Genomic DNA, 14,038 nt, shown 5'->3' with positions numbered 1-14,038 from the left:
AACCTGGTTAAAAATGCTTTTATTCATCGTCAGTGGCACAAAATACACAAGAATACTGAGATAGCCATTTATTGACAAGTAATGATAAGGAGGTTCAAAGCAATACAACGTCAAACTCGGTGATTGTGGTGACACGATATTAAATATGTAATGAGCCATGTAAGAATGGCTTTTTGCTTTTATGAGCAGGGGGAAGGGAGGACAGAGAGTTGGGGTTCTGAGGGAGTCTTGGTACCATATGGAAAAACATGCAACATTGTCTATCCTGAAGCTCTACAAAGATTAAAAAAAAATAATAAAATACTGTGATAAAATGTAGAAAAATGTGATGTGAAATACTCAGTGCTGAAGGAGAAGGCAGAAAGAGAAGAAAGACAGAAAAAAAAACAAAGAAGGAGGAAGAAGGAAGACAGAAGAAGAACAATGAAAAAGATACGAAAGAAGAAAGGAAGAAGGAGAGGCAGATAGAAGATCAAGGAAAATTCAAAAAGAGGAAACGCAGGACAGGAAGATAAAGAAGGAAGATAGAAGAGAAAAAAAAACAAGGAATTTCAAAATTCCAGGGCAACAGAAACTCCTCAACAGCAAGAAGCAAACACAGCAACAATGACGGCATTCTGCCCTCCCGTACTTGTGATCTCCCAGTCATTATGTTGTACTTCAGTTGACTGTCCATACATTGTGGTTCATGAGGACACGGTTCAAGTGTATGAAACCTTTCATTCCTGTGTGAAGCAGAGCCATCGTTGTAAAATACACAACACACAGGAAATGGTGCTCTGTGTTGAGGCGCAGTGGTGATGGTCATGTTTAACTCTCGACCAGTCAAGGAAACCCGGGGTGTTAAATATCATGGCAAGATCAGCTTTGGTCTCATTTGCTCTTATCTTCTTATTGAAGCGACAGGACTTATTTGCTCTCACCAACCTGTCTCTCTCTCTCTCTCTCTCTCTCTCTCTCTCTCTCTCTCTCTCTCTCTCTCTCTCTCTCTCTCTCTCTCTCTCTCTCTCTCTTTCTCTCGTTTTCCTCCTCCCTTGCTCTCTCCCCTCTCCCCACCACTCCTCTCTCCCTCTCTCATCTCTATCACCTCCCCTCCTCTCCCCACTTACATCTATCTCTCACCCATACCTCTCTCTCCGATCTCTCTCCCTCTCTCCCTCTCTCTGTCCATTACCCCCCTCTCTCTCACCCTTCTCTCTCTCCCCCCTTTTTCTCTCCCCCGTCTCTTGATATTCCTGTCAGCGAAGCGATGGGTGGTATTTGCTACTTTAAAACATACGTACCAATCTGCCCTCAATAACACATATCAAGTCTCACATGCCCGAGTGGAACATTGCATTATCAAACAAAGCACAACAATAGCATTTCATTCATCATAATCAATCCTGGCAAGGCAATGGTAATTCAATACCTTCCGTGGTCACCATGGGTCTTCCCACCCCATGATCGACCGATCCGACCCTCCTTCAGGTGGGTTCTCCATCCTAGTCACACGTGGGGCTACCCGGGGGGCAAGGCATGGTGAGGGGCCCCAGTCTTCACTCTCCCTAATAGCCTCATCCACCAGCACACACGCACAACTTCCCCACCCACAAACTGTACACACAGTGTTCCCTCCACAGCTGCCATCCATTTTTACCTACAAATGCAGTACATGCTACTTGTGTGTTCCTTCCTGACATGACCTACGTACACATTAAACGGCATTCAGAACATAAACACAATCATCAGTGAAAATTATTTATATCCTCAATACACGTAACCCATATAATCACATTTTACCCCTTCCACTCTGTCCATGTGCTGCCCCTCATGGTCAGTCTTGCTCGTCCCCCACACCAATTCCCCAACTCACCTGCATACCAGCAAAGCAATGCATGGCATGTTGTGCCAATGAGGAAAGGTAATATTGCCTCATCCAAGTAATCATTGGGGAGTTCTTTCAATACCAGCATCATCTGTCGCAGCCATTGTTCTCATTTTAACATGCTGATTAAACCCAGAGCTCTCCTCCCAAACAGAGAACCCATTAAATTGTGGCTACTCTTGTCACGCCCTTACAGATGTCTGGGAGGAACCACCTTGGTCCCCCGGACATCTCACCTCCCCCCCCCCCGGGTCCGGCAACCCCACTAGCCAAAGAATACCACTCAGGTGGTACCCTCACCGACTGAGGTCCCCCCATAACGCTGCCAGACCCCTGTGGGGTCCGGGTGATATCACACCAGTGGTAGGAACCCACGTGAAAATCTTGCTTGGCGAGCCCTCATGCTCACTGCACTGTCAAAGCTTGCAGTCTTCTGGGAAACTGCTTGAGTCATGTGGTTATGCACTCTTGGATGGTACTGTATATATCACCATTGTGATTTTCCTGTGCTTGTCTCACCGTTCTCCCCCGCCCCCCAAACCTCTCTCTCCTGCCAATATCCCCAAAGAGTTGATAAACTGATACAATTAATTAATGTGGTGTTGATGTTGCATCGACATAATGTACCAAAGGGCCTCCTTTGTGTTATAGTTCCTTTTATTTCTTTGTTCGGCAGCTTTGGTTCCATTTTCATCATTCTATGACCACTGGTTTTGTTCTCGCAAACTCTTTAATATGAACTTGCTTTACTCAACAAGAAAGCCATACCATAAATGTATTTCTAAGAGTCCATTGTACTTTTCACCCTTTGCTTCACATAGGTCTCAAGGATGTAGAAGATGGTCGCGTGTTCAAAGAACGTGTACTACCACGCAAGCGGCAGGGTGCTGTGCGCAGGAGGGTGCACCAAGTCAATGGGCACAAGTTAATGGCCACGTACCTGAGGCAGCCTACGTATTGCTCACACTGTCGAGATTTTATCTGGTATGCCTTGCAATAATTGTATAATCCAGGAAAGTGACTCGCTCGGACTTGTGACTATTGCAGGCCGAGCTGTCAATCTCAGCAAACGAAACAGCACGATCATTTCACAAGATGTAAAAATGACAATGTTACTGGCAGTTTACCTTTTCTCGACTTTTGCTTTGAAAGAGCAAATCATTGGTATGCCTTTGAGTGTGAAAAAAGGATTCAGTGTCATGAGTGTCATGATACTTGATATCATGAGTGCAGCCAGGATGCATTATAATTGACAGATATAAAACAAAGCACACGGTTTGTGAGCATGTCTCGCTTAATTGGTGATTTTAGCATCTGTCATATGTCTCTGTTTTTTTTTAACTGTGCTCCTATAGACTTACGAGTGGAGATTTTGGTCATTTGTGGGATCTTGTGAAAGCGAGTCCATTGTTCATTTGTCACATTTTCTCTTGGCTCATGAACATTTCAGCATGAAGTTTTCCTATATCTCTCTAAATAATGCTTCCATTGAACAGGAAATTCGTTGGAAAAGATTGTGGAATAATTTGGTGTTTCATCACACAATTATATCGTCACCACAAGCAGCAAACCACAAACTTTTCGACTATCCCGCTGCCTATATCTGAAAGTGAAAACTTTAACATTGTTATATCTCACGAGCCCAGCAGTATAGCTTTGCCTGAGCTTGCTCTACACTTGTAGTATCAATCTCTGGATCAGCTTCCTGCAGATTTAAACCCCAAGAATTGCTGTCACAGTCCTTTGAAGGCCAAAAAGTACAGTAGATTGAAGCACACTGCACTTTTCCGTAAACATTGTGACAAATATCCTACTAATTCCCAATAAGTCAATTGTCCCATTATTCCAAATAATTCAATGGTCCGATTGATGCCGAATAAGCAAAATGTCCTAATTCATCCATATTGATTATGAAATGCAGTGAACATTGTCAGATTTTTAAAAATAAACCAATAAAAGAAATGGCAATAGTTGAGATTGCCAAAATCAATGGTGGACCGTGCATGCCAGTGATTTGATGCCATTAAGAAACCATGATTAGATTGACATTTGAACTCCATCTTAACAGATGCAGAAAGAGTTGTTTTTTTCCAATACCTTTTTTATTCTATCATTTTTTAAGTTAGAAATAAACTACTGGCATACAGTCTGTATCCTCATTTGGAATCCAATGAATTATAGTTTGAAATCGCTAGAAATAAAATTCTCGATTGCTACTTTTCCTTTCTAACAATCATTTTATTCCATATCCTGTTCACAATCCATGTTATGGTTATATTCACACATAATCCATATCATGATGGCTGACAATTATCATAAGTGACAATGAAAATGCTTACTAAAATTAATTTTCTATTTCCAGGGGTGTTTTGGGAAAGCAAGGTTACCAGTGCCAAGGTAAATGATCACTGATTAATATATTTATCGCTTCTGATATAATTCCTTTTTGTATGCTCATTTATTTTGCTGTGTTCCACAGTGTGCACGTGTGTAGTACACAAAAGATGCCACCAGCAAATAATCACCAAATGCCCAGGTATGAAGAAGGAGACTGTGGATGAGGTAAGGAGTAGGGCTATTTTTTCATTGTAAACCATCAGACGTAATTGGAGCACTTGTAATGCAGTCCAAAACATATCATTGCATGTCAGCACAAAAGTCATCAGCCGAACACTTCTAATGCCAAATTGTGATGCAAATTTAATGGTTGATTTAATTTTGTGCTTTTGACAGTTGTACAATGGTTCTCATATCCTGCTTTAGATTACAATAATTCATCTCCTGGTGAAAGTGTCTGCAAAAGATTGCCTCCTAGCCCTCTCATTATTTGTCGACGGAGAAAACGATCCATCAATATAGAATTTCTCTGTTTGTTGTTCATCTTTTCTGCTAAATCAAATTGTTATCTTTGTATGTGCTGTGCAATGAGATGGGCATTGGCTGTGCGGTACTGCTCTGTTTTAATACTTCCAACTATTCTCTTTTACTTTCTATTTCTCCTTTTATCTTTCATCAGGCTAGTTAAATTTGTTTAGCTGAGAAAGTTGAAGGCCAAAATTGTCCTCGACTTACTTGTAATGTAATTGCACACTTTTCTTTTGGATTGATTATGGTATTGACAAACCAATGTTACCCTCACCATATCTCTGTAGAGAGTGAAAGTAATTGTATCTATGTATATATGAATGTATAAGGTTTGACTCCCATTTGTCACATTATGCCAGTGTTGATTCTATGAGTCTTGTGTCAAAGGATTGTCTTGCTAAAGGGAGAAAAATCATTTGAAACCATCATCCAAGACTGGCAAATGATTCATGTTTTCTTTTGAAAAGTTGTGTTTTTGTTTTTTGCAATCCCTTGTAGCCATCATGAACTGTCTTTTTAGTGATGCTTCATGATACTGACCGGTGGCAATCTCCTTGACTTGTCAATCGGTTTCTGTCTGATTATCTCCGTCTCTGTATTATCGTTGCATTCTTATGGGATAGCAAAGAAAATGGTGTTCTCGATTAAATTTACAAGCATTCCAGAATTAATTTTTCTCTTAAATTGCCATCCATTCAGTATTTTTGACGACGTTAAGAATTGCCATCCATTCAGTATTTTTGACAATGTTAAAAATTGCCATCCATTCAGTATTTTTGACAATGTTAAAAATTGCCATCCATTCAGTATTTTTGACAATGTTAAAATTTGACATCCATTCAGTATTTTTGACTGCATAAAAAATCACCATCCATTCGGAATTTTTGATGACATTAAAATTTGGCATCCATTCAGTGTTTGTGAAGATGTTAAAAATTGCCATCCATTCAGTATTTTTGACGATGTTAAAAATTTCCGTCCATTCAGTATTTTTGACGACGTTAAGAATTGCCATCCATTCAGTATTTCTGATGACATTAAAATTTGGCATCCATTCAGTATTTTTGAAGATGTTAAAAATTGCCATCCATTAAGTATTTTTGACGACGTGAAGAATTGTCATCCATTCAGTATTTTTGATGATGTTAAAAATTCCCATCCATTCAGTATTTTTGACCCCTTGCCGACCAGCAAGTTTCTGCATTTCATGATAGCCCACAAATATATTTGCAAGAGCTGTGCGGAATGGAGAACCCGTGCCACACCGTCCGTTTCAACATACATAATGATGTTAAAACTGAATTCCACCTCCCTTGTTGCTGTTTTCGTTAATTCCACGAAGACATGTTCCAAGATCATCGGTTGTTCCATATCGGTGTTGATACAGCAAATGTGCGCATATCTCAATCATCTCCGTCAATGGTACATTCGTGCACAAGTTTTTAATATATTGCCATCCATTCAGTATTTTTGATGATGTTAAAAATTGCCATCGATTCAGTATTTTTGACGATGTTAAAAATTGCAGAAACTTACTGGTCGGAAAGGGGTCGATTCCCCCATTGTATACTATCGGTATGTTGATGACATTTTTGCTTTGTTTGAGTCTCGGACGGCATGTGACAATTTCCAGGCATGGCTCGACACGGAGCATCGGATCAAACAACATCCAGCGCTGAAGTTTTGAAGCTGGAATCGTCAAACACGTTACCGTTTTTGGACGTGTTGGTTGATAGATCCAACCTTGGTTTCACAACATCCGTTTACCAGAAGCCGACTTTCACAGAGCAGTATACTCGGTGGGACTCCTACAGCTCCACGAGATACAAAATTGCCTTGATCAATATCCTGCTTAACAGAGCACAGAGGATTTGTTCACCTTGTAATCTTCCTGCTGAAATCGACAAAATCATGAATATACTTGGTGAGAATGGTTATCCTGAGCATATAGTTAAGAGATATGTGCACAAGTTTCTAAACACCACAAAAGATCAGAAGATTGGTTCGGACAAATGTCCAGTCTATATGAGGATGCCCTGGAAAGGGCAATCATCACGAAGGTTTGAAGTACCAATCAAATATATTGTTATCCAACACGTTTCTGCCTGTGCAACCCCGAGTAATCTTTACCTCTCGCCGTTTGCTGACGTCAGTCAACAAGGACATGCTACCCACCTCGCAAACTAGCAATGTTATTTATGAGTAAGTGCCGATGTGAAACTCAGTACGTGGGCCGCACAACACTAAGATTGGTTGATCGGATCAAACAACATGTCCCCTTAGCGATTCCAAGAAAGATTGTGAGGGTTAGAACACAACCAGTGTGAGCATGTAGAAATATCCAGCAACCACCGGCCATTGTATCTGCTTCATCTGCCATTGAACAGCACCTGGTTGCCAATCCTATCTGTGCATCCAAGTACAATGCAGATATGTCCAGGATATTGAGCCGAGGTCAGAGCTCGTTTCATTTACGTATGTTGGAAGCAACCTTCATCCTGACCACCGATCCAATATTATGTTGTCAAAAGGAATTTGTACGATCTCTGTGTCTCTTTCAGCCTGGAAAGATCAAGGGAAGTACGGTAACAAATGGTGAATGGACCTTTGGGGAAACCCATCCCCCCTCTCTCCAGGATGTGGTTGCAAACGTCAATCATCGCCGAACTCTGCTCCAGCCAATGGGAGCTCGAGGTGAAGATGATGAATGACCAATGGGTGTTCGGATTAACCGGACTTCATGACTGTTGAACCAATCAGTGTCTACCTTCTTGAAGCCTGCGTATAAAGCACGCGCCTTCACTTCCTCCTTCACTTGCTGCGATTTTTACCCTGAAGAGTGCAGCACAAAAAGCTTCGGTCACTAGTATGTCGTGTTTGTTTGCATCCATATTGAAGTTCTGTAGGACCAAACATCTGTTGATTGACGTGAAAAATCGCCATCCATTCAGTATTTTTTATGACGTTAAAATTGCCATCCATTTAGTATTTTTGACGATGTTAAAAATTGCATCCATTCAGTATTTTGATGACGTTAATAATTGCCATCCATTCAGTATTTTTGACGACGTTAATAATTGCCATCCATTCAGTATTTTTGACAATGCTAATAATTGCCATCCATTCAGTATTTTGACGATGATAATAATTGCCATCCATTCAGTATTTTGACGATGAAAATAATTGCCATCCATTCAGTATATTGACGATGATAATAATTGCCATCCATTCAGTATTTTGACGATGATAATAATTGCCATCCATTCAGTATTTTGACGACGTTAATAATTGCCATCCAATCAGTATTTTGACGACGTTAATAATTGCCATCCATTCAGTATTTTGACGACGTTAATAATTGCCATCCATTCAGTATTTTGACGACGTTAATAATTGCAATCCATTCAGTGTTTTTGACGACGTTAATAATTGCAATCCATTCAGTGTTTTTGACGATGTTAATAATTGCCATCCATTCAGTATTTTGACGACATTAATAATTGCCATCCATTCAGTATTTTTGATGACGTTAATAATTGCCATCCATTCAGTATTTTTGACGACGTTAATAATTGCCAACCATTCAGTGTTTTTGACGACGTTAATAATTGCCATCCATTCAGTATTTTTGACGACTTTAAAAATTGTCATCCATTCAGTATTTTTGACGACGTTAATAATTGCCATCCATTCAGTATTTTGACGACGTTAATAATTGCCATCCATTCAGTATTTTGACGGCGTTAATAATTGCCATCCATTCAGTATTTTGACGACGTTAATAATTGCCATCCATTCAGTATTTTGACGACGTTAATAATTGCAATCCATTCAGTGTTTTTGACGACATTAATAATTGCAATCCATTCATTATTTTGACGACGTTAATAATTGCCATCCATTCAGTATTTTGATGATGTTTATAATTGCCATCCATTCAGTATTTTGACGACGTTAATAATTGCCATCCATTCAGTGTTTTTGACGACTTTAAAAATTGCCATCCATTCAGTATTTTGACGACGTTAATAATTGCCATCCATTCAGTATTTTGACGGCGTGAATAATTGCCATCCATTCAGTGTTTTTGACGACGTTAATAATTGCCATCCATTCAGTAATTTGACGACGTTAAAAATTGCCATCCATTCAGTATTTTGACGACGTTAATAATTGCCATCCATTCAGTGTTTTTGACGATGTTCACAATTGGCATCCATTCAGTATTTTGACGACGTTAATAATTGCCATCCATTCATTATTTTGACGATGTTAATAATTGCCATCCATTCATTATTTTGACGACGTTAATAATTGCCATCCATTCATTATTTTGATGACGTTAATAATTGCCATCCATTCAGTATTTTTACGACGTTAATAATTGCAATCCATTCAGTGTTTTTGACGACGTTAATAATTGCAATCCATTCAGTGTTTTTGAAGACGTTAATAATTGCCATCCATTCAGTATTTTGACGACGTAATAATTGTCATCCATTCAGTATTTTTGTCGACGTTAATAATTGCCATCCATTCAGTATTTTTGACGACGTTAATAATTGCCATCCATTCAGTGTTTTTGACGACGTTAATAATTGCCATCCATTCAGTATTTTTGACGACTTTAAAAATTGCCATCCATTCAGTATTTTTGACGATGTTAATAATTGCCATCCATTCAGTATTTTGATGATGTTTATAATTGCCATCCATTCAGTATTTTGACGACGTTAATAATTGCCATCCATTCAGTGTTTTTGACGACGTTAATAATTGCCATCCATTCACTATTTTGACGGCGTTAATAATTGCCATCCATTCAGTATTTTGACGACGTTAATAATTGCCATCCATTCAGTATTTTGACGACGTTAATAATTTCCATCCATTCATTATTTTGATAACGTTAATAATTGCCATCCATTCAGTGTTTTTGACGACGTTAATAATTGCCATCCTTTCAGTGTTTTGACGACGTTAATAATTGCCATCCATTCAGTATTTTTACGACGTTAATAATTGCCATCCATTCAGTAATTTGACGACGTTAAAAATTGCCATCCATTCAGTATTTTGACGACGTTAATAATTGCCATCCATTGAGTATTTTGACCATGTTCACAATTGGCATCCATTCAGTATTTTGACGACGTTAATAATTGCCATCCATTCATTATTTTGACGACGTTAATAATTGCCATCCATTCATTATTTTGATGACGTTAATAATTGCCATCCATTCAGTATTTTGACGATGTTAATAATTGCCATCCATTCAGTATTTTGACGATTTTAATAATTGCCATCCATTCAGTATTTTGACGATGTTAATAATTGCCATCCATTCAGTATTTTGACGATGTTAATAATTGCCATCCATTCAGTATTTTGACGATGTTAATAATTGCCATCCATTCAGTGTTTTAACGATGTTAATAATTGCCATCCATTCCGTATTTTGATGATGTTAAAAATTGCCATCCATTCAGTATTTTGACGATGTTAATAATTGCCATCCATTCAGTATTTTGACGATGTTAATAATTGCCATCCATTCAGTGTTTTAACGATGTTAATAATTGCCATCCATTCCGTATTTTGATGATGTTAAAAATTGCCATCCATTCAGTATTTTTGACGACGTTAATAATTGCCATCCATTCAGTATTTTTGACGACTTCAAAAACTGCCATCCATTCAGTGCTTTTGATGACGTCAAAAATTGCCATCCATTCAGTATTTTTGATGCCATTATTATGCTTGTGTAGCTCTTTGACAGTTGAGTACACTTGGGGATCTTTGCATCTTTTTTCATAATCAACATTCTTGGCATAAATATACTCTTGCAATCAAATGTAAAAAAAGCAATGGTGTTTGGGGAAGGCCACTGGACTGGTATCCCATAAGTTTGAAGTCAAAATCCCATTGATTGTTGCAATATTTGAATTCTAAGCTGCTGGAAATAGATGTTATTCCAGCGGAACAAGCAAGATAATGCATCGTTAGTATAAACTCAGTCATCTCATAAATGACCTTCAGGAAGGGGTTAACCTGCCCACTTTTCTTTGTTTCTTCTCCAAGTCAGGTCAATCCACTTTGTAGTTGATGTTACTACTACTTGGTTGTAAGACAATTTGTTATATTAGAAGAAATGCAAACAAGAACCGAGAAACTAAATGCTATCACATGTAAATGAACCAAGCATAGAAATTGACAACAGCTGTCCAGATCTGCCGTGTTACTTGTTTTCAAACATCAAAGGACTGGTCTCAAAGTTGGGAGAACTCAGAGATGAGTCAAGCTATTTATATGCAAAATTTTTCTGAATGAAATCTATCTGAACATAGCACCTGTAGGATGACGACAACAGATGCAGGAAATGGCAATTATACAGTCAATCAATGAATAATTATAGCCATGGGAGTCTTCAACAATATCACCAGAAGATCAGTGGTTGTAGGTCAAACAAGAGCATGATAATCATTTGCTCATGACAATTTGCCCTTCTTTGGCAGATAAATATGTATTACTCTCCATTGAGATCCCTTTAGAAAAGGCTTTATACCGCCCAGATGAAGCGCAAAGCAGGGTTAAGCAATTGGTTCACCCTGTCTGTCTGTCTCCAGACGTCAGTTGATGAGCAATAAACTACTTAATTGCAATTTAATTTTATATTTTGAACACTGTACAGCCAACACAAATTGGAAGATGAATCGGAACTTGAGCCTGCAATTGAGCAGTACCTTGCCCTTGAATTTGGCAAATTATGCGGAATCTCATCCCAAGCACTCATGTGCACAGAGGAGTAAGATAATTTTTTTAGTCTGTCTGCTTGTCTGGCTTTAAAATCTGGCCTATCTCCAGATAAGCTAGGGTGTGTCAAATCAAAATTGAAAATCGTTCCAAACAGGAAACAGTGTTCTTTGGGATGTCATAAAGAGTACAAGCAACAGCCATGAATAGCTAACTTCAGGTGTGAAATGGTTGGTGTAAAAGACTTCTGGTAGTAAACCGGATGGAAGTTTACATCAATGGAAGTAAACTTCCGAAATTTTTATTTTCTTTTCCGCAGCCTTTAAAACCTTTATTTCATTTTAATTGAACACGAAAACACAAATGGCCTTCCTGGTATTTCCAACACCCTCCGGTTTAGCAGAACTTGGGCAAAATATTACACCGTTTTATGCCATCTTGACCAATCTAATATGGCACTCACACTCTCAGCATTGGGGAATATTGAGATTCAGGCAAAATCATGACTCTTAGGAAGGGGTAAAGGCGAGATATGATCACATGATTTTCATGACATCGTGCCTTCTTTTTGTGACTTCACTCTCTGCCACTCCACCCGATGTCATCTTCACTTCCACATTCATCCCAACTCTTCTGATGGTATACTATGTATGCAAGATTGTGTACATGGGACCTCCCCTCTCTGCATACATTTCCTCTTCCTCCAAAATTCCATTGATTTTAACCCCCCTCCCCATCCCCTCCCCTTCCCCTCCCCTCCCACTCTTCATTCTTGCCCTGAATATTATCCCCAAATCCTCTCTCAATTTTTCCACCCCTTCTTTCACATACCCTCTATCCCCTTCAGCTATATTCAGTATGTAGTTGGTGTCTAATTATCTGTTGTTTATGTTTAAGGATTTCATGCTTTTCCAGTTTTTTTGAAAGCCGATGCAATTGTACGCGTTGATGGAAAACACTTTACCTTTCTTCACCCACCAGAGTGAGATTGGCTTTGTGCTCACTAACTCGATCTTCATGGGTTGATTTTTTTAAATTTTTTTTTACTTGAAAGGCAGAAAGAGCACTGTTAATTGGCAGACTGTTGTAATGGAAAACCTTGTTTATTTAAGCAATAGTTCATGCAGTTGGTTGTAGGAGTAAATTAGGCCTTAAAATGTGAGGCCCCATTTTATTGATAGCTTTCTACTTTTCCAAAGGTTGGACCACAGCGATTCAATGTGAACTTGCCACACAAGTTTGCCATTCACAATTACAAGGTGCCCACATTCTGTGATCACTGTGGATCTTTGCTTTGGGGTCTCCTGAGACAAGGCCTCCAATGTAAAGGTGAGATGTGGTCACATGACCAGTCACGTGCATTATACCATTGTTACCTCTACCACTGAAGTTGATGGAGGTTATGTTTTCACCCCTTTCCGTCTGTTTGTCTGTCTGGTTGCTTGTCTGTTTGTGTACATGATATCTCAAAAAGTTGCAGACGGATCTGGATGAAATTTTGTGGACAGGTTCAGTGTGGGAAAAGGGCAAACTGATTAGATTTTGGTGAAGATCCGGATCCCGATCCGACTACTACAATTTTAACAGTGATTTTTCACCATTGAGAGATGGGGCTAAAAACAATATATAGCACGATATCTCAAAAAAGTTGTTGACGGATTCAGATGAAACTTGGTGGATACATTGGGAGTGTGACAAGGAAGAATTGATTCAATTTTGGTGAAGATCTGGATCCGGATCTGATAATTTTTTTACATGATTCTTCACCATTGAGAGATAGGGCTAAACCAATATTGAGCATGATATCTCAAAAGTTATGGACGGATTTGGACGAAACTTGGTGGACAGGTTGGGTTTGTCGCAAGGACGAATCGATTCGATTTTCATGAAGATGTGAGTCGGATCTGGATACGAGAATTATTTAATTTTTAAAGTGATTCTTCATCTTCACCATTGAGAAATCGGGCCAAAAACGATATCGTACCATGTATAGCATGGTATTTCAAAAATGTATTGGGCCTGATATGTTATCGTGGATCAGGCATTAGGTGGCGTAGGTATGCGTGCCACCGATTGCCCTTCTAGTTACTGGATATATCCATTGTATGAACTTAATCTGATGTGCCTGTACCTATGAGCTTCAAATTATGCTTAAATGGTTGTACTTCTTCGAGCATCAAGGAAAATAATATGAAAACTTTTTGAGCAGTTCATAAAGCATAGTTATCAAAGTCCGAAACTGATGATTTACATTTCACATGTTTATCATAAAGGCGAGACCAGAAATTTTAAATTCCGATCCATACATTACACAATTTGTGCTTGAAGACCTGTGTATTTGCCTCACCTTTTTCACAGTATGCAAGATGAATGTACATCGACGCTGTGAGGGCAATGTAGCCCCTCATTGTGGAGTGGATGCTCTTGGAATTGCCAAGGCACTTGCCGAAATTGGCATGACGCCTGACAAGATCTCGCAGCAAAACCTCCGCAAAAAGAAGGTGAGATGGTCGCAGCAAAGCCCCCGCAAAAAGAAGGTGAACAGCACAA

At 39.1% G+C, this 14,038-nt stretch overlaps 1 protein-coding gene across 2 annotated transcripts in view; it reads left to right on the top strand.

Moving 5' to 3' along the window:
• The window catches only part of LOC147012278 (protein kinase C epsilon type-like), a 341,866-nt gene that overhangs the window by 118,132 nt on the left and 209,696 nt on the right, over nt 1-14,038 (top strand). For both annotated transcript variants that reach the window (XM_085856184.1, XM_085856185.1), the window contains 5 exons: nt 2,689-2,851; nt 4,230-4,264; nt 4,347-4,429; nt 12,688-12,817; nt 13,847-13,989. In XM_085856184.1, coding sequence (XP_085712310.1) covers nt 2,689-2,851; nt 4,230-4,264; nt 4,347-4,429; nt 12,688-12,817; nt 13,847-13,989 — 554 coding nt within the window. The remainder of the gene's footprint in view (nt 1-2,688; nt 2,852-4,229; nt 4,265-4,346; nt 4,430-12,687; nt 12,818-13,846; nt 13,990-14,038) is intronic.

Source organism: Eptatretus burgeri, chromosome 15 (assembly GCF_056783735.1).
Source record: "Eptatretus burgeri isolate ZD-2024b chromosome 15, Ebu_testis_v1, whole genome shotgun sequence".
Taxonomy (NCBI): Eukaryota; Metazoa; Chordata; class Myxini; order Myxiniformes; family Myxinidae; genus Eptatretus; species Eptatretus burgeri.
Note: the sequence above shows the minus strand (reverse complement) of the source record. Positions and strands in the feature narration are given on the sequence as shown.